The 20,647-nt window shown below is 39.1% G+C and overlaps 2 protein-coding genes across 6 annotated transcripts; one reads left to right on the forward strand and one right to left on the reverse strand.

Moving 5' to 3' along the window:
- Positions 1 to 39: 39 nt before the first annotated feature.
- LOC137196960 (inhibitor of nuclear factor kappa-B kinase subunit alpha-like) lies at positions 40 to 19,361 on the forward strand. 4 transcript variants are annotated; one of them, XM_067609982.1, is made up of 22 exons: positions 40 to 230; positions 12,758 to 12,897; positions 13,002 to 13,096; positions 13,229 to 13,346; positions 13,440 to 13,509; positions 13,604 to 13,692; positions 13,785 to 13,874; positions 13,968 to 14,092; positions 14,570 to 14,677; positions 14,810 to 14,945; positions 15,088 to 15,288; positions 15,835 to 15,937; positions 16,153 to 16,276; positions 16,368 to 16,519; positions 16,622 to 16,683; positions 16,776 to 16,885; positions 16,968 to 17,017; positions 17,650 to 17,758; positions 17,862 to 18,009; positions 18,126 to 18,175; positions 18,573 to 18,672; positions 18,951 to 19,361. In XM_067609982.1, the coding sequence occupies exons 2-22, from the start codon at positions 12,793 to 12,795 to the stop codon at positions 19,008 to 19,010; spliced, it is 2,205 nt and encodes a 734-aa protein (XP_067466083.1). In that variant the 5' UTR covers positions 40 to 230; positions 12,758 to 12,792; the 3' UTR covers positions 19,011 to 19,361. The 4 variants fall into 4 exon arrangements, with proteins under 4 accessions (XP_067466083.1, XP_067466084.1, XP_067466080.1 ...); XM_067609983.1 differs by having other exon boundaries at positions 12,761 to 12,897; XM_067609979.1 differs by lacking the exon at positions 40 to 230 and adding an exon at positions 11,867 to 12,170.
- plaua (plasminogen activator, urokinase a) lies at positions 2,914 to 6,639 on the reverse strand. 2 transcript variants are annotated; one of them, XM_067609985.1, is made up of 11 exons: positions 6,510 to 6,639; positions 5,877 to 5,981; positions 5,730 to 5,787; positions 5,500 to 5,638; positions 5,330 to 5,412; positions 5,227 to 5,244; positions 4,929 to 5,112; positions 4,633 to 4,778; positions 4,410 to 4,550; positions 4,173 to 4,321; positions 2,914 to 3,544 (listed from the first exon to the last, which is right to left on the reverse strand). In XM_067609985.1, exons 2-11 carry the CDS (start codon positions 5,925 to 5,927, stop codon positions 3,350 to 3,352), a joined length of 1,164 nt encoding a protein of 387 aa, XP_067466086.1. In that variant the 5' UTR covers positions 5,928 to 5,981; positions 6,510 to 6,639; the 3' UTR covers positions 2,914 to 3,349. The 2 variants fall into 2 exon arrangements, with proteins under 2 accessions (XP_067466086.1, XP_067466085.1); XM_067609984.1 differs by having other exon boundaries at positions 4,929 to 5,109; positions 5,203 to 5,244.
- Positions 19,362 to 20,647: the final 1,286 nt, after the last annotated feature.

Below are 20,647 nucleotides of genomic sequence, written 5' to 3' on the forward strand. Positions count from 1 at the left end.
CAAAAAGGAAAGTGTTGGGGTAACTTCATGTGAAGAGATTGTGATTCCAAGATATAAGGAGGAGATGTTTGGTGAGGAGGGGGCACCTATAGGAGGGACGGTTTGTGAACATAACGTCTGTGTGGTGAACCTGCTCTCTGCAGCCTTAAAAAGGTCAGCTTCATCTCGGAAACCATGGAGGACATAGAGCTGCACCAGCACCTGTAATGTTGAAGAAAATGGTAGTTTAGGTAGGTTTTTTTTTTTTTCTTTTTTTTTTTTACAAAGCTTCAAAACCTGCATCTGACATATGATCTATGTGCATTAAAAGGTGGGTCAGGAGTTCATGTCTCCAGGCTTCAATGTCCAGGTCTAAATTAAGACCAGAGATTCAGCTTGCTGCAGCTGAGAGAAGGAGAAGGAGACTCTGTAGATCCTGAACGCACAACACTAACTTTCTGCCTTCACCAGCGTCCTGACTTTGACACTGAAGATCCACCATGAGCAGTTTAACATCCACCTGCACTTACTGGGTGTGTGAAAGTGAAAGAAATTCATTTAGTGATAAATGCACAAAACTGATTTTTTTTCAGCCAATTCAGATTTAACTATCGGTAATAATTTAGTTTCTGTACATGTGTTTGTGTGTGAATGTGTGCTGATATTATCTCTGTTCCTCAATTTGTGCTGGAGAAACCAGAGACCCCACCCGCAAAGCAGCGGTATTTATACCCCCAAAACATTGACCCCTGTGTGTGTGTGTGTGTGTGTGTCCAGTGTAGGTGTAGACAAGAGGCTGCCATCCAAACCGGAGAGACTGGACTCTCTGGTCCACCTGGTTGAATAGACCCTCTCCTCTCCTCTCCTCTCCTCTCCTCTCCTCTCCTCTCCTCTCCTCTCGTCTCCTCTTCCTTAGGAATTGTCCTTAAAGAGGAGTAAGACTCATACTTGCAGCATCTCAAACCCATATATGGGTTGAGGCAGAGTAGAGGAGCAGTAAAGTAAACTGGACCGTGTGAGTAATTGAGGGGGAACATGACGGGCCGCAATTGGCTCCAGTAGCACTGCTGTGAACCGTCTGTATATGTGGACCTGTCCAAACAGACTTTGTTAGAAACCATTGCAGCAGGTTGCTTGGAGAGGTTTTGAAGTATGCTTTCAAAAATGACGTGACGACCAGCTGGGTTGTTTATCACTGGTTGGTCAGAGCAACAAGTGATGCTTATACACTACAATTTGTCCTCCTGGGTCTGACTGTGTGTGTTGGTGTTGTATATTTGCGTTGATTGATTGTCTGTCATGATTGGAGCACTGGTGCTTAGCGTTGCTGTGATATGTTTCTGTTTTTGGGAGGGGGTGTGGATGTTGGAGGTATGGGGTAATAAGACAGAGAAGTCTGAGTCAGTGGACAAATGGACACATAAACACTCGTTGCTTAGACTTTCCTGGGAATCATAACCCTCTGACAAGCCTTCCCCGCTCAGCAGCTGAACCATGTTTTAGTAGATTGCTACATATGGATATGAACTGTGCTTTCTTACAGAGTCCTAAAATATGTAGTTTCTCTTAAAAAGCGGAAATAACTCCATAGAGGCAAAAGAATACAGCTGATAGTGGGACAGAAACCAAAACTAAACATTCTCTGGAGAAAGCATGGTTGTGGTTCAGTGTGCACACAACTGGTGTTTGTACAGCCAAAGTCAGTGCTCACTTGTATTGTATTGTAAGTGATTATATATTAATATGCAATGCTTCCTTTGTGACAATACAGTAAAACCAACCACATTAAACCTAATCATTCATTCATCTTTCTACTTTTATTTTTTGTTTTTGTTCCCTGTCATCTGCTTAATTTTCACTTTTTGTACTGTGTACTGTGCTCAAATGCTCTGATGAACTGTGGCTGTCGTTTTTTATTGACAGGAACTCTCTTCTTGACAATCTTGTTAGGTGAAACACCAGATGAGGAAATAATTTGATAATGGAAAAGACGTGTAGAGTAGCTCATCCTGTCTGCTTGTTTTACTTTTACTTATTCTTGGCATGGAATAAAAAGTTTTGATGGGAGTTTTGATTGCTGGCCTGCTCTGACTCAACCGACATTAGTTTGTTTTGTTTGTCACATGTACAGTGTACTGTATGTCGCTGTTAAGCTACAGTACAGGGAGGCTTGAAGATAAATACGCTGCTGTGCATTTGACAGATGTTTAGTAGAATAATTCACAGCATCTTACTGTAAGAGAGATTCAGTTGAGAACAAGTCGAACTTTTTAGTACTAGATGCCTTTGAGGAATCAGAATATAGTGATGATTAAAGAGACTGAGTGGGAAAAATAATTAAAAAGTCCTGCTCTATTAATTTGCTGCACACACAATTTATTTACCATCTCTAAAAAGTGTATCAAGTGCAGAATTTGAAAATACAGCTGTCCTGTCTTACGAAGATACTCCATTTTTATGTGATTGTTTACAGTAATACTTGTTTGAGAAGACTGAGTGACATGTGGATTACACAATAGTGCCCTCCAGTGTTTGGCAGATGGACACTGGCACTAAAAGACAAACTAAACTGAACTCATCTCACTACAAACTGTCTGGGCACTAGACTTAGTTGTTTGGGATTTTTTTAACATCAGCAGTAATGGGATTAATTATCCCATCACTGTTGCTGCTTACTTTTCTTGTCCTTGTTTTCAAACTCAAAAGCTGCAGACAGGCGCAAATTAAAGAGAACTCAAGTGATATTTGTTTCTCTCCTTTTTTTTGTCATATACACATATTTCATTTCTTAGACACACATGTATGTCCTCTAGCAACTGCTCACAGCTGCTATTCCTCTGACGTGCAGAATAAACACAAGGACAGAAGTATGTACTATAAGCGGGTGTGTATGTGTGTACATTTGTATGTGCAAAAGAGAGACAGAGAATGATATAATACACAATATTATTATTTATTACAAAATAATGCTCAATAGCAGGACCAGCCTTTTACAAGAGGACATTCCTCTTACATATAATTAGATAAATAAACTTTCAAATAGCTTGCTTATAAAAACAGATCTAGCACAGAGAGTGAAAAGGTAATAAGTATTAGCATACTATACAATATATAAAATTACATATATTCAACAAAATATTTTATTATTATAATTTATATTTTATATATTTTTCACATTGAAATATGACAGTAAATCCTTCATTATATTTTATATATTTTTCACATTGAAATACGACAGTAAATCCTTCATTGTGCATTTATAGCGGCTGCCACTCTCCACCCCTGCATACACACACACAGCTTACAACATTGCTGCCAAATTTTCCTTTAAAAAAATTAAATGCCCGACCGGTAACTTTCTGCCACAGCTTCATTTTCTGGGATACATGACTCCTGCTGTGTATCTGGGGAGCCCTGTTATGTCTTCAATCCATTTGTTGTAGTTGCTGACCTGTGTGTAAACTCCTGGGTTGTTCTTCTTGGCGCAGCCAATACCCCAGCTCACTACCCCGAACAGAAACATCCGGCCAGATGCTTCACACACCAATGGACCACCAGAGTCACCCTGTGAGGAGAGGACACACCTGTCAGTCAATGCCTGTAGCAGACTCATATGGATACTGACTGGCAGTAAATGAAACAATTACAGGTTTAAATCCATAATATTGTGAACAAATGAATGCTGTGCAAACCGATCTGCCGCTATCAGGCATTTAGTATTTTTTGAATGATTTTAAAATGGTCTGAAGTGGAATTTAGACCCAGAATAATGAACACTTTTTGGGTGACAACAATCAATTTTGATCTAAGATATTTGTTTTAACATCAATAATTGCTTCACAGAACAATATCAAACACATCAATGCAATTTATAAAATAAGAATAGATCAAAAAGTGAAAAAGATTAGAAATTCCTTTATGCAAAGACTGAAACGTTAAATTAAAGCTTTAAGATGTGCATAAATAAGCAAAACCACATCAAGAGCAAAGGATGCACATGAAGGTCTAAGCTCACAAGAAGGAGTCGTCTTCACACCTCCACTGAGCCTGGTGCATATATGCATGTTAGTTTCTTTAAGTTCTTTATGCACATCTGTTTGCAAGCAAGGTGCTTCCAATCTTTTTCACTTAAGGTTTGTACTCTGGGCTGTTTTTTATTCACATATTATTCATGCAATGACTTCTTTGCTCACCCCGCAGGCATCAGTGCTCCAGTCAGGGCTCCCAGCACAGAGCATGTTGTCAGTGATGCGATCTCCATAGAACAAATCACTCTTACAGTCAGACTGGGAGATGAGTTTCACCTCGGCCTGTTTCAGTAACTGTGAATAGTGCCATGCGCCTGCAGAGAACACAGTGCTAGTTAGAATCACTCAAATGGCTGAAAGTTCAGTCATGAATCTGTAGGTTAGAGGTTCTGCAGTACATACCAAATCTCTCCCTGCCGAATCCTGCAATGCTGCATTGAAATCCTGCAGGCAGGTGAGTGTGAGGTGGAGGAAGACAAACTGTCCGTGCAGACGCTGATCGCACCGCACATCTTCCATCTCTAGTTCTGATCTTCAACAGTGCTGAAATGTAAAAAGACAGTAATGAGTCCTGTTCACAGAGCACCCATACAGCTATTTCTCTCTCTCACTCTTATACACACACCTATGTCATTGTCGTAGTTGTTGTCATCATATTTTTGATGGACGATCAGTTTTTCCACTGTGAACTTCTGTTCCCTGATTGCATCTGTGTCATTAATGGCGCTCTTCCCCAGGTACACAGACAGACGCTTGATGTCGGTTTTCTCACTGCACCAAATACACACATGGTTAACACACACACACACACACACACACACAGAAATGTGCAAACACATTACACACCCTCATGAGTCACATTGCTATTATAGTTTGAGAACTACGGTGGAGGAAGTGATAGTGGGCAGTGTTTTGTCTCACCCATCTTCAAAGCAGTGTGCAGCAGTGAGAACCCAGCATGGTGAGATGAGAGAGCCACCACAAAGGAAGCCACTACGATTCTTGTAGATAGCAGCCACCCATGGTTGTGACTTTATGGGTATGAAAGAACCACCCACAATTTTATTCAGCCTCTGTTCGGACCTCTCGCCACATGTCAGCTCTGCAGGGACACACAGGACAAGTCAGTGAGTGCTAATGAAGGAAATAACAAAATGCCCTTGTGAAGAATATTAAATATGAGATAACAAACTACCTGTATCCTCAGCTGTGGGATGATTATCCGTTGATGTTGGACCTGTATGGAAACAAAGAAAGATATCATGAGGAAAATCCAAATCAGAGTATTTCAATAACTTTTAAATCGTTAGTCTCGGTCTTACATTTGGGAATTTTGCAGAATTCTCTCACAACCCTCCCTTCTCTTATGACACGGCACCATGGCATCAAGACCTGGTTAGGATTCCTAGAATTCAAGTGCAACAATTTTAAACACATAACATACACAATACTTTCCCCTGATATATCTAGGTGCCAGATACTCAAAGTATACCTGCAGTAATTATGGCTGCCAATTCCCTTTGAGGCTCCCCAAGGGTTTCGATAGACGTTCCAGTTGAGACATTCTCTGCCGCGACCTGACGTGGAAACAGTTCCCCTGTAACTGCTCCCATCGCCGGACTGACAACTCTCTGAAGATCACATCACAAAGAGAGAGGAGAGAAATTATGATATCTGGTGACAAACAGAGAATTTTAAGAATATATCAATGCCTTAACTTACCTCCATTAAGGCCTTGAGGTTTCAGCGCTCTATTTTTAGACCGCCGTCGTGAGAAAACCTGAGAACAGCACAGACAGACAGATTCATAAAAGCCTCTGAATCCACTGGCTTTCAAATCCAAAGCTACTTCCTCTCATTGTTGCTTACCACATTAACATTCATTGCTGCAAGGATGATGAGGATGACTAATAGTTTCATCTTCACTTCTGGTTTTGCTTCTCCTTATTGTGGATATTTTTGTCAGATGATGGCCTGAAAAAAGAAAATAATTTACAGAAATGGAACAACGCCAAGTGAGTGACTGGATGACCTTATAGGGAGTTTATCTTTTAGCACATGACCGCATGGACACACGTCTGACTATGGAACAGAAACAGACACATGGGTTCTTTGTCTGGGTTTAATTGTGCCCATCTGCAGTGTTTTATCACATTAGTCTCGATTGCATGTGTACATTTGTTGCTGTGGAGAGTTTTAAAGTAAGAGCAGCAGATAGAACATGCTCACTGTCTGTACTATAAAGACAATGCTATCAATATCTGTACAGTGAGTGCAGTATCATTGCAGGCTTGTAGATTACTGTACGGGATGAGTGTATCATTACACCGCTCTAGTTTTGCAGTACAGTTAATATTTCTGTATCAAGACACATTCTCGACTTGATAATAACACAAGAAACTGATTGCATGGTTAGAGCTGTGCACAGTTTCTGCCACAAAATATCAGTCTTGGATTTCTTTCATTATTATCATTCATGAAGTAGACAAAAAAAATCCTTACCTTTCTGTCCAAACTTGTAATCCTGATGAAGGTCTTTGTTCTGTTGTCGTAGCAAGATTCAGACTCACGCTGTTAGTTGCTCTGGTGTTGCAGTTCTAATCCTGCCTGCTTTTCCTCCCTTTTAAAAACAAAGAGGAAACAAGTGGGAGGGGTTTATCAGCACATCTGAAAATATGACTGGCTCTCAGCTGCTGATTTGTCTTGACCAAAGAATTTGTCATGTCCTGTCATAGACATACACCCCTTCCCCTTTAACTGCAGAAAAATAAATCTATCCGAAATTGGTTATGTGTACATTGAAACGGATGTTGCTGTGAGTGCAGATGAGCACATCTGCCCATTCAAACTATAAGGAAAGTTTTAAGACTCATAAGTAATTCCCCTATTGTTCACCACATTATATACTTGGTAGACTGAAGGGTGGCCGCTGGTGGAATAATTTACCATTCTTTATAATCAAATCACTGAATAAGGTCATTTTACATTTAACAACAGCTGAAGAAATGTATTATTATATTATAACAAGTCACCGATAAACAGCAGGTTTTTCTGACTGATACAGGGCTTTTACAGCTTATCATGACAAGAGCAGAATGAAGAAGTGTTCTGTTTTGATTGAAGGCTGAGTAGTCAATAGGGGTTTAAATGCAATGTGTATGCTGATTATAATACAATCTAGTGCTGTGCCTTGTTTTATGTTTTCAAATTTTATGTGTATGCGTATTTATGTACAGTGCTTTGAATTAGTTTCCTTGAGTTTGTCCAAACTTTTGACTGGTACTGTAGGTACAGGCAAGTGACAAATCAAAGGAAAAACCAACATAAAGTGTCTTAGTAAGGTGTTGGGCCACCATGTGTTGCCAGAACAGCTTCAGAGCACCTTGGCATTGATTCTACGAGTCTCTGAACTCTAATGGAGGGATGAACACCATTATTCTAAAAGATATTCCCCCATTTGGTGTTTTGATGGTGATGGTGGAGAGCGCTGTCTACCACATCGGTCCAAAATCTCCCATATGTGTTCAATTGGGTTGAGATCTGGCGACTGTGAAGGTCATAGCATATGGTTCACATCATTTTCATACTTACCCCTCGCGCCCTATGGAAATGTTTTCTCATAGGAAAAAGGTGACCACTCAGAACAACTTTGTATTGATTTGCAGTGATCCTTCCCTCTATGTGGACCCAACCATGCCAGCAAAATGCCCCCCCACAGCATAACAGAGCCATTGGTTACCCTCAATGTAGGGGTCAAGCATTCAAACCTGTACCAATTTTTCCTTTAATTTGTCTGTATGTATATTACAAAAATATAACCATGAATAGTTTTTATTTATCAATTAACTTTATACAAAGTTCAGCAAAGAGAGGAAACCTACATAAATATTTGTTTGCCTTTCAAACAGCACCAGTCCTCCTGGGTGCACCTACACACAGTTTTTCAAGGTACTTTGAGGTTGGTTGTTTGTGCATCTTGGAGAAGCTGCCACAGTTCTTTATGGATTTAGGCGTCTCAGCTGCTTCTGTCTCTTCATGTAATCCTAGACTGAATTCACGATGTTGAGATCAGGATTCTGTGGGGGCCATATCATCTGTTGCAGGACTCCTTGTTTTTCTTGTTGTGGAAGATAATTCGTTATGACTCTGGCTGTATGTTTGGGGTCATTGTTATGCTGTAGAATAATTTTGGGACCGATCAGACGCCTCTCTGATGGTATTGCATTATGGATAAAAATATAAACATCTTAAGGGCCTAAAACTTTTGCACTCTCATGTATGTGCATTATGTATAAAAATATGTATGTAATGTTTTCACTTTTGTTTAATTTATAATAAGACATTTTTTATTTTTTATTTTTTTTTTGTGGACCCCAGGGAGAGTAGGTCTCCAAGGTTTTTTTTTAATGTAGAAAAGAGCATAAAAGCTAAATGTGTTCTAGATTTAAAAAAATAGACCACTAAATCTGTTTGCTCAGATATTGCATAAAACAAAGTGATCTCACTTCTATTAGATCATGTTGTGCATCAACATCCTCTTGAATTATCAGCTATTTTCCTCCATTCCATCTACATCATTAATCAAGATGATAATCAAGAAATCAGGTATTCCTGAAACTTCCTGAGAAGATGATGATATTACCCGATGGGCTCATTTAACCAACTTCCTTAGAGTAGCAAATCTTTCAATTATAGTGTAAACAGTGAGTAACTTCCCCCAAAACAATAAGCATTGTGTCAGACTTTTGGGGCTTTCTTGGCATAAATCTTTCACATGAACATTTCCTCATAAACTACACTGACGCCCGTATGAGTCAATTTCCTCCTCTTTGACGGGGGACAATGGACTTGATACGTTTTTGTGAGGCTTAAGGGGCTTGGGATCTCCGAGGGATGAGATAAATATTTACAACATGAATGTGCCAAAGTCATAAAGCATGAAACAACTTAACAGCTTAAAACATTGATTTAAACAGCTTAAAACATTAATTTAATTAATGTATTGACTCCTATTGCAACCTCCTCTGTGTTAACTTTGATGTCTACTTTAAGCCACACTCAGGTGTTTCACCAAAAGAAGAACAATGAATTACACAAAAATTACCAAACCCAGGGAAGCCCAGAATATTTGTTGAAGCCACCTGCAATTTGAAGTGTTTCATTTTGTCATTTTGTCTGGTCTTCTTCCTCATTTAGTCCAGTCTGGACCTCCACGTGCTGTCGCACAGCCTCAGCTGTTTTGTCACATCTTGCTCTTCTCCATGAATCATTTTTAAATCTGATGTCATGCACCTCAGCTTGCTCCAATAATGTACTGTAAGTTAAAAGAAATTATAAACAGACTCTCAACATGCTCACTGAAGGGTCAGGGGCCCACAGTTGGAGAGAGGGCCCCTTCAGTGTTTAGTGTCAACAAACTCCGATGATCTTTAAAATGCTTTTTTTGTTGTTTCTCTTATTCTAAATTGTTCAAATTAGATGTGTTTGTATGTTACGATAGTTGTGTGTGCTGAATTCTCCTGTAATAATAGCTAGAAGCTCCTACGTGTTATGTAGGAGGTTACAGCTATAGACCGTGGGATTTTGTTTCAACATTAGTGTGTTGAAAACGAGAAGTACAAGCCACAGAAACATAGTGTGATTAATCTGATGCTAAAACAGTATTGCCTCATCATAATTGTTTGATAATGTAAATTAAAGTGGAAACTATTCCATCGAAATGAACCATTGAATTCTAGGGAGTTTATTTGTCATGTCAAGGCCTTACTTCCTTTATCTAAAGTGCCAACTATGTATCATCTCTGAGAGCAATTATTTTCACTATATTCACTATTCACACATATTTCACCCAACAATGTATTGATGGGGATTTCAGACTCACCTATCTGTTTCTCCTTTCCAGTGTTCTGAGAAAATGTAGAACTTTTTTGAATAAAAAGGGAAGCCGAGCAGTTTTAGAAACTATTAGGGTGGGTGTGCAACCACAGCTTTAAATACATGCATGCCTACACATCCCCAATTTGATTTCCACTATTAGTTGTAATTCTACAGTACAGTATTTACAAGCCATGTTTTCTTCTTACTTCATCTTCTTAATAGCCTGCAGACACAAAACAGATTTGAATTTTCGTTGTATTGTTTTATTCTTGCCTTGCTTGCAAGTTGCTTTGGATAAAAGTGTCTGCCAAAAATAACAAAATGTATTGCATAAGGAGAAATATAATATAATTCACTATAAGTGAGTTATATTATTTGGATACTATTTGAATAGCAATATTTGATATATAAAACTTGGCTAATCTAAAATATTTCTAATAGTTGAACACCTGCTAAGCAAAGAACCAGTTTAGTCATGAGTCATGATTTTTTTTTATTGGACACTCTGAAATTTATTGCTTCACAAACATACTTTGTTTCACGTAGAAGGCAACAAACACAACAAAAGCACAGACAGCTGCAATTTATTTTGTTTCATGGTTGCCAACATCAGGAGCACTGGCCATTACATCAGTCCTTTAATCATCGTTTTAACCATGTCGTCAGATTTCCTGACTAACATCACGTTTCTCAAGCGCTACTGTGACCACATCTTTCATCTCATCATAGCTTTGGTGAATTGAGAAATTGTGAGCTCCCCCTGATGTCAGATGTCTGGAACCATAAATCATTAATAATGCAGAAAATACTGATATCCTCTTGAAGTAAAAGATGACATTTGATGACAATTTTAAGAATGCATTTCATTTTATCATTGTAATCTCAGTGAAGGATTAGTCAGGCTTATATGTACATTATATATATATATATGATGTATGTATGTATGTGTGTGTGTGTGTGTGTGTGTATATATATATAATGTATGTATGTATATATATATGTATGTGTGTATGTGTGTGTGTGTGTGTGTGTGTGTGTGTGTGTGTGTGTGTGTGTGTGTATATATATACACACACAAACACACACACACACTTTCAGGCTAATCTGATGTTAAAACGGTATTGCCTCATCATATATATATCAACCAAATCAAACCTCTGGTTCTCAAATTTTTGAATGTTTCAAATATTTGGGAACCTGGCTGGATGAAAAGACTGATTTTAAAGACCCATATGGAACAATTGAACAATTTATTTGGGGGGAATTTTATATTGAAACTAACCATGTTTTTCATCTGCTACTTGGAAAACCTTTCTACAATAATGTTTGCACCTGATAAAAGTGATATTGTAGCTTTTAGACTGCATACATAAATCTCCCTCCACCTTAAAGCCTCTTGTGTTCCCAGCACTTTATTACAGATGATAATTTCTTGACTCACCATTGTATCTTATGTGAAAAAAAGAGATGTTTACCAACAGAAGGGAGATGCATGGTGTATCTATGAGGCCCTACTAGAAGAACTGCTCTCTGATAATGTCTAAATACAATAATTATAGGCTAATGTCAGGTCACAGGATATTTTAGCTTCAGTTGTACCACAGTTGTTACCACTGAGTGTGGAAAAACTGCTTTATAATACTATTTTCCGTATAAATAGTTTGAATGCACTTGTAATTTTATCTAATGTGGAACCTTTCAGTCTGTGTACTGTACTGTATTTTGACAGGACTGAAACTGTGCATATGGCACCATCTAGTGAACAAATGAGGACCTTATCATAGCTTTGGGGGAAGATTTGTTCTTGCTGATGGAAAAAAAGGAAGGAGTGGAAATATTGCACCCATGTTGACATTAAATTCATCAATTAACACCCTGTCCGCTGGTTTGGGTGTGGGTTGGATGGGAAATCCCCTAAACAGAGGGACTAGTTGAAGTCTGCCTCCATGCGTCCTCTGCAAACCAGACACGCATGCGCAGATGCAACGTCTGCCTGCCTGTCAGTTTACATACTTTCACTTTCCGCATATATCAAGCCGCCCCTCGCTGTATGTTTCCATCCAAAACTACTACAAGAACAGCGTAAACGTATCGTTAAAGCTGTGTTTGATGAATTGGGAAGATTGAAGGTTAAATTCCGCCGGTTCACGTCTAACTGTTAAGTGTAAACACGAAGAAAAGGGACCGTAAACAACACGGTTAGCTAACTTTTAGGGCAACAATGTTCTGACATAAAGCGCTGAAGAAATGACCTCAGTCATCTATAAACTCTGACCTCCTGGACAGGTGAGTGTATCTGATCTTTGAGGAGTGGTGTGTTTCTTTTAGTAGACTTAAGCAAGTTATCTGCCTTCAGGAAACTTAAAATTGGCTTTTAACAACAACGACAACTGGCTTTTAATCCTGAGTTTACCAAGCTACTGACAGTATGAGCCAAATACAACATCTCAAGAGCAGTTAATATAATAAAAAGGTGAATGTAAACTGTTGATCCCCGTGGAAAAATAGGTAACTGTTGCAGCAAAATGTTATATTCAGCAACAGTATTAATTCTATGTGCGCCACTAGAATATAAAAAGAAGCCCTGAAAGTAGAATAACATAACAATTAAGAGTTAAAATTACCATTAAACTAGTGTTAAGTGAGTTGAGGAATAAATCACTGGCTAACATTTGTGTTATTACAACTTATATTACAATACATTAATATAAAGCAGTACTGAACATTTAACTGTCCAAGCAGATGCAGACGAATACCACAAGTAGTGGAAAATCATGATTAAAAAGGTCTAAAAAGTATAAACAACTGAAAAGAAGCCATACTATACATATTTTGACAGTGACACGCTTTTTGTTATTTTGGCTCTACTTCAGCAGACTACCTCTGACGCCACAGCAGACCTCACGTTATGGAGCGTGCAGCACTTAAACAGAGCCAGCTGTGTGGCTCATGGGAGATGAAGGAGAGACTTGGGATGGGAGGCTTTGGGCACGTCTACCTGTATCAGCACCTTGTAAGTGCTGTCATATATATACCCATGTATAATCAGGAGAACATAAACTGCAGACCCAGGTGTGTCTTTGGCTTAGTTTTACCTCTGACCTGTGTTTGGAGCAGGAGTCTGGAGAAAAGATTGCTGTGAAACTTTGCCGCCTAGAGCTGAACTCCAAGAACAGAGATCGCTGGAGCAGAGAGATCCAGATCATGAAGAAGTGAGTATGAATCATCTGCTTGTGTTTGGAAACTGGCGCAATAATAAGCTTTGTTGTATATTTGCTTGGATAACTGACCACCTCTCTTCTTGTCAAACCATCAATGAATCTTTGGCTTTCTTTCTTTTACAGGTTGAACCATGTAAATGTTGTTCAGGCCAGAGAAGTTCCAGAGGAGTTGAGCTCGATTGCTCTAAATGACCTACCTCTGCTGGCCATGGAGCATTGCTCCAGAGGAGACCTACGCAAGGTACCCACTGTGTATTTCCTAAAGACCACAAGTAATTTATTGTCTTTTCATACATTACAGTATTCACCTCTTTCTCTGTTCCTCATTTTGTAGGTTTTGAATAAACCAGAAAACTGTTGTGGACTAAAGGAAAGTGAAGTCCTCTCGCTGCTCAGTGATATAGGTAATATTCCTCAGTTTCTACTCTGATAAAAAGCCACTGTTTTCACATGTTGATACATAATGTATATCAAATATTTTTTTTAAAATCTACACAGGTTCTGGTATCCAGTATCTCCATGAAAACAAGATCATCCACAGAGACCTAAAGCCGGAGAACATAGTTCTACAGGAGATTGGTGGGAAGGTGAACTAATTTCCTCTTGTACTTACACACATGCAGCCTCTGTGATCTGCCTTTTCGCCCCGCTCTCACTCTGAAACTATGTATTCCTCCAGCTTGTCCATAAAATCATTGATCTGGGTTATGCAAAAGACCTGGACCAGGGCAGTCTCTGTACATCCTTTGTTGGAACTCTCCAGTATCTGGTAAGTGTTGCAGTAGTATTACGCTTCATTTCATATTACAAGACGTATCATTCATTAAGCCCTGTTTTATACATGTCTGTTTATGTGTGCCAGGCTCCAGAGCTGTTTGAAAGTAAACCCTACACTGTAACTGTCGACTACTGGAGCTTTGGGACAGTGATATTTGAATGCACTTGTGGCTTTCGTCCCTTTTTACACCATATGCAGCCTGTACAGTGGTGAGTCAACCATGGCAGCAGTATTTTTCTCTTCAATACTCATAGGAGACCCTGGGGATACAGTTTTAACATCTCTTCAGTGTTTTATATTTATACAAAAAATACACACACTGCAAAAACTATGCACATTACAGTGAGAAAATCAAGTAATCCTACAGTATTTTTTCAAATGATAGTATTCAAACATACAGAAAAAGCCATTGTCTCAATGTTATCACAGGACATAAAAATACTTAATTAGGTTACAACAAATTGATTATCAAAAGATTCACTATATTATTACTATATATTCCAGCAGTGATATGAACCAAAAATTGATTGAATATTTGAGTGATAATATCTCCAGTTTTCAGTGTCTGGAGTATTTTTATCCTAAATAAGTGTTTTGGGACAAATTAATATTTTGTGGATCTACCTTGCAATTTGTCTGATATATCGTCAGTCTTTTTCTCTTTGCATGTTTGGCTGCTTTTGTAGGACAAGCAAAGTGAAGAACAAAGGTCCCAAAGACATCATAGCAGTAGAGGACATGAATGGAGAAGTCAGATTCTCGACACATCTTCCATATCCCAACAATCTCAGCAGGTAGATACAAAAAAAGAACACTTTTTCATTCCTACCAAAGTCAAGCATCCCTCATTCTACCTGCATCATCTAACCTGTGTGTGTGTGTGTGTGTGTGTGTGTGTGCGTGCGTGCCTGTGTGTGTGTGTTTAGGCCGCTGCTGGAGCCAGTTGAGTCTCTTCTGCAGATGCTGTTACTGTGGGACCCTGCAACACGTGGTGGAGGGTTGGATCCTGACACAAACAAGCCGCACTGCTACACCGCTCTGCAGAATATCCTCAACATGAAGGTCAATAATATGAACCTCGCTTGTAACTACACCAATTTGAACCCAATTTTATTGAGTGCTTTTATGGTTTTATATTTGCCACAAGACTAGATGACAGTAGTCCAAAGCAAACCTCGTGCTCCACACCTTTTCCTTCTATCAGGTGATCCATGTGTTGGACATGACATCAGCCCAGCTGCACTCCTTGGTTCTGGGTTCTGAAGAGAGCTTACACTCCCTCCAGCTTCGTCTGGAGACACACACTCAGTCACACATCTCCCCGCTGAGTCAGGAACTGCTGTTAGAGACGGGAATCTCCCTTGACCCACGCAGACCGCCTGCACACTGCCTGCCAGATGGGTTGGTATGTGACACACACACACACACATACCCGCACCCACACACACAAACACGCACTCACACACACACACATACACACACACACACACAAACACAAACACACACACACACAAACAGGCACCCACACACACAAACAAAAATATCTAATGTCAAACCAGCTCAGCCACATGTAAATACACAGTAGCCCACAAGAGGACCTACTGTTTTTTTAACAGTTCTGCATCACACTGAATTTGCTGTTTCTAGCAGTAGGAATGGGTTGTTGTTGATTTTTTTGCCATTTTTGCTTAAATGTTACAACAGTGCAATTCATTTAAAAGATATTTAAAATGCCTTTACAGTACAAAAGACAAACAAGCTGATTTGTAGGAACAAATAGACAAATCGTTTGACATTAAGTTTGCAGAGTGTTTGTCTTTTTGGCTGAACTGGTAGAAACTGAAGAGTCAAATCTAAATCTAAGCCTCAGCATAGATGTCTACCGGTGTGCCGTGACCCTCCACTAACACACACTGTAGTACACGCGGTGATATTTGTTCTCTGCTTTCAGCGAGGGTGGGACAGCTCCATAGTCTTCCTTTTTGATAAGAGTCTGACCAAGTACTCTGGGCCACTGACTGCCAGACCTCTGCCAGACAGTGTCAACTTTATAGGTGAGATATTTAACTTCATACTGAGCTGTAAATCATGTCCTAAAGTTACTCTTCAATTTCTCTGTGTGTTGTTGTCCTCAGAATGTGGGTTTTAGAAAAGTTAAATAAAACCTTGTTGTTTTTGAAAGTCAATCGAATTGAATTTCATCCGACGAGTTATGGAAGAGGCTTTGAATTTGATGTCCAAGTAAATGTGGGAATGTGTGTTGTCTTAGTCAGGGAGACCAAGACGCAACTCCCACTGGCTGCACTGAGGAAGGTGTGGGGAGAGGCAGTCAGCTACATCTGTGGGCTGAAAGAAGACTACATACGTCTGTACCAGGGACAGAGGGCTGCTATGTAAGTGCACACAAACACACACATATATATAGTATATCCATACACTTACACACACACACTACTGAAGTATCCTTCCCTTATGTTTGTGTAGGCTGAGTTTGCTGCGTTACAACACCAACTTGACGCGGTACAAGAACCTGCTGTTCTCCCAGTCGCAGCAGCTCCGAGCCAAACTGGCTTTCTTTAAGACCAGCATCCAGCACGATCTTGAGCAATACACCAAGCAGAGACACACCGGCATCTGTGAGTGGATCTTAATGTGCTGCTGTAACACATACATACATTTAAAGTCATTACAGAAGTACTAATTGAAACAATCTGCTGTTGTGGCGTATTTATCTAAAGCTTCAGAAAAAATGCTGAAGACGTGGGAGGAAAATGAAGACAAGGCTGATGGGTTTACAAAGGTAGGACAAATGTTAAATTCCTAGTCATAGTGACAACCTTACTGACAGTTATTTAAAAACAACACGTGCTATGAGGGTGTTTTCTGCTGTAGGTTGCAGACGTGGGGTATCTTGATGAAGAGATAGTGGCTCTACATTCTGAGATTGTGGAGTTGCAGAGGAGTCCGTTTGCGAGGAAACAAGGGGATGTAATGGAGCAGCTGTCAGTATTTCTGTTATAATTATGCAATTATCATTTCAATGACTGTGATGTACAGAAACTAATCTAATGTCTCTCTTTTCAGTGAGGAAAAAGCTATTGAACTCTACAAGCAACTGAAAGCTAAATGCAAAAGTTAGTACACATCATCACATATATAAAATAGTGGAGACCATTTACTTTGCAGAATCTGATGATGCTTGTTGCTATGGATACAATTCAGTGCTATAAGAAATAAATATTTTATGCCAAGTTCACACTACACATTTTAGCCCTGATTTTCCACTCGGTGAACTCGGTGAACTGTTCAAAGACACGATCTGAGAGCTCACCGATGCGTCAGACGCCTAAAAAAGATATCAAGCAGGCTAAATAGACAATTCTTGCTGCCTGCGTACGCTATGCCATTCTCTCACCCATGTTTTTTTCTTTTTCTTCTGGTTTTTTGCTCCAAATCAGTGCACTTTGCACTTGTGTTTTCATGACAGAATGTAGTTTGGAGACCTGACAGATTTGTCGGGGATTCCTCCTGGTGAAAGATCTTGTAATGTGTAACCCCCTGTCGCCGATCAGTCATGTCGTGCGCAAACCACGACTTCAAGACTCCCGATTACAAGACAGAAAGTTGTTTATTGTGAACAGTATAAGCGATCTGACGAGAAAGTCGTGTACTGTGTCCATGGCATTAGCTGTCAAAATGTATAGAAGGATTCAATGAACTAGTACACCACAGTGGTAGTAATAGGAGTATGTGTTCGTTCATACAGGTCCTGACCCTCCACATGGCTACAGTGACAGCTCGGACATGGTGAAGACCATACTCCAAACGGTTCAGAACCAGGACCGAGTGCTGAAGGACTTGTACACTCACCTGAGGTAAAATCCACCGCTCTAGAATAAACAGAGACACACACAACCATGCAAAGTTCAGCATGAATGAGGTATCATTTTACACTTCCCCATCTTTCTCTTTCTGTAGCACAATTCTGGTGTGTAAGCAACGCATCGTTGATTTGTTCCCAAAGTTGGAGAGGGCGGTAGAGAACATAAAAACGGCAGAGGCAGCAGTGATGCAGATGCAAATGAAGAGACAGAAAGAGTTCTGGTACCTCCTCAAGATTGCCTGTGTGAGTATACAACAAGTGAAACAACAGGAAATATTCTTAGCTCTCAGTGAGGGTTTAGGAGCACTGCAATTCAGTATAATACTTAGCTAATACTGCATGTCTTGTCGTGTCTTAAGGCGCAGAGCAATTCTCCATCGCAGTCTTTAATGCAACGGTCCAGTGACGGGTAAGATAACAGCCACATATCTCACAGAGCTCAATACATGAACAGCAACATATCATCATGTGACTGTTTTTCTGATATTAGTGTAGAAGATGATCTGATGAAGATGGTCTACTGTAGAATGAGTTGCACAATCAGCTGCTGGGTTTTGCACAAATCACAAAACTACCACTAGAGGTCATTCGATGCACCTTAAAGTTTAGTAGTTTGTAGAAACCAAACAGGACAACTCATGCGTTCCTGAATCACCATTGACTTGATGACTATAATACAGAGCCTCCAAAGTCCTGAAAGACAGTATTTTTTTGGTCCAGCATAAATTGGGTGAGAGATGATACACACACACTCGCACATAAAAACACATTCACACAGTCAATTTAGAGTCTCTGTTCTCTTTTAGTGAAACTGTTCATCAATTACTGGATGACAATCAGCGTTATCTGAGTCAACTAACTTCTCTGCTGCAAGACACCACCCAGGAGATGGAGCACAGTGTTATGGTATGTTATACAGGTGTGAGGGAGTGTGTTCATGCATATAAGCAGATTCTTGAAGTAACAACTTATATATAAACTAAGCTGCTCACTATAAATATTTGACCAGAAGGCGTCTTAAAAAAAAATTAACATTGTAAATTTTATTAGACACCTTTATTAGAAGGTTCAAGATGGGAGAATGGCATGATAATGTTCAGCAGGGAGGGTGGAGAACGGTATGTCATGTAGTTCAGTATAAGCAATGTGTTGATGGTAAAAAGGGCTGTTTGTTCTCTCTCCAGGATGAGGACTGGAGCTGGACTCAGTATGGAGCAGTGAAAGCTCGATCACAGGAGCTATAAAAACTGACCAAAGACTCAGTGTTGTGAGTCACAGATACATGTTGTAAACAAGTGCCTTATCAGAGTTACACTATCCGAAAGCCTTTTGATTCCAAACTGTGTCATTTACCTACATATAATGCTGTCAGATTGTGAATTTACAACACGTTAACGTGTGAAACAGACTGATGTGGTAAGCTACTCGTGTTTTAACTTAGGTGTATATTTTTTAATTTTAAAATCTATATATCCAGCCCTAACCAAGACTTATTTATTTCACTGGTAAAACTGATTGGAGTAAAGGATTGCTGCTGATAAACTATGCATGTTTGAATGTGAATAAATCATAGACTATATGACACTTACTTGCAATGTTTTGTCCCTGATCTATATTTGTTACTCAGTCTAATTGTGGTTTGTCTACACTATGCAAGTGTCAGCATGTTTCAGATAATGAGTGTCTGGTCATTTACATTCACACACTGAACCAGACTGTTCGCACACATACAGGAAATTGCTTGTTTACAGGACCTTGGGTTCAAAATTCTTCTGTGAGCTGCTGAAATCCAGAAAGCAAGGAAGCAAAACAGAGAATAACATAAAAAAATGAACAATATAAAAGTAGAGAAACAAGCCCTAAAAGCATTTCTTAGAACGAGAGGCTTAGGGGCAGTGTTATCAAATGTCAGCATCTGTAATTTCAACAGAATATTATCTTTCATCTCTATTTAAATGACTAAAAGAGGAAGTATCCTCCCATACGTGGAAGATTTCTTAGTAGCAAAATTTTAGTATGCAAAGCAACACAGCATCGGTACCTGATGTTTTACTTATGTAATGATGTCCATTATGAAGGAACATTATAGTTTTTAAGGTGTAGTTTTCATATTTAAACCATGATCTCAACAAACATTTTACATTTCAAGTATGTAGTGCGTTAACAGTTGAGTATTTGATGTGAATACCAGGCACTGAAAAAATACTACACTGCCACCTTAAGTCAGCATGTAAGAACATACAGTATATTCATTTAAAACCCTGTATATAAACTCTATGTATTTTGACATAGGCTTCAGTGTGTCCGTTTTTTGAGACAACTTCTGCTGAGTTACATGTCAGTAGATATTATAGTTGGTCTTTACTTCCCCACATGAATCTAATGGTTGTATCTAGTAAAATGTAACTTCCTATTTACTTCCTATTTAAATATGACATGTTTAGGAAGTTATTGCACTGGTATTAATGGGTTTATTTATTAGTGATTTTAACCCTCAGCCTACCAACATGTTTAACATACAAGGACTATGGACTGGGGTCCCTGGAGACCCCTAGAATGAACTGCTGTAAGAAACAACCACCATAGCAAAATGTTAACTTATCTCAAAACATTTAACATTTACAAATGGAGTCTGCTCACCTCACATGTTCAATTCTTTGTTAACAGCAAACTGTTTTTAAAGGGACTTACATGTGTCTGCTTGCGAGCCTATAAACCCTATTTTAATTTGTGTCATTTAGTAAAATGGAAAAAAATACGGCAATTTAAAAGATAATAATATATAATATAATAATAATATATTAATAATAATATATTCACGTACATATTACACCTACATAGACATATACATGAGAAAAGCCTGAAATATGATTATCTTGTC

This window comes from Thunnus thynnus, chromosome 14, assembly GCF_963924715.1.
Source record: "Thunnus thynnus chromosome 14, fThuThy2.1, whole genome shotgun sequence".
Taxonomy (NCBI): Eukaryota; Metazoa; Chordata; class Actinopteri; order Scombriformes; family Scombridae; genus Thunnus; species Thunnus thynnus.

Excerpts from the sequence above, each read along its gene's own strand:
- plaua (XM_067609984.1), bottom strand. The coding sequence starts at position 5,927 with ATGAAACTATTAGTCATCCTCATCATCCTTGCAGCAATGAATGTTAAT. Across the intron at positions 5,413-5,499 it reads GGCAGCCATAATTACTGCAG|GAATCCTAACCAGGTCTTGA; the intron begins GTATACTTTGAG and ends CTTGAATTCTAG. Across the intron at positions 3,545-4,172 it reads GGAGCACTGATGCCTGCGGG|GGTGACTCTGGTGGTCCATT; the intron begins GTGAGCAAAGAA and ends CTCTCCTCACAG.
- LOC137196960 (XM_067609982.1), top strand. The coding sequence starts at position 12,793 with ATGGAGCGTGCAGCACTTAAACAGAGCCAGCTGTGTGGCTCATGGGAG. Across the intron at positions 14,093-14,569 it reads CATATGCAGCCTGTACAGTG|GACAAGCAAAGTGAAGAACA; the intron begins GTGAGTCAACCA and ends CTGCTTTTGTAG. Across the intron at positions 14,946-15,087 it reads AGAATATCCTCAACATGAAG|GTGATCCATGTGTTGGACAT; the intron begins GTCAATAATATG and ends TCCTTCTATCAG.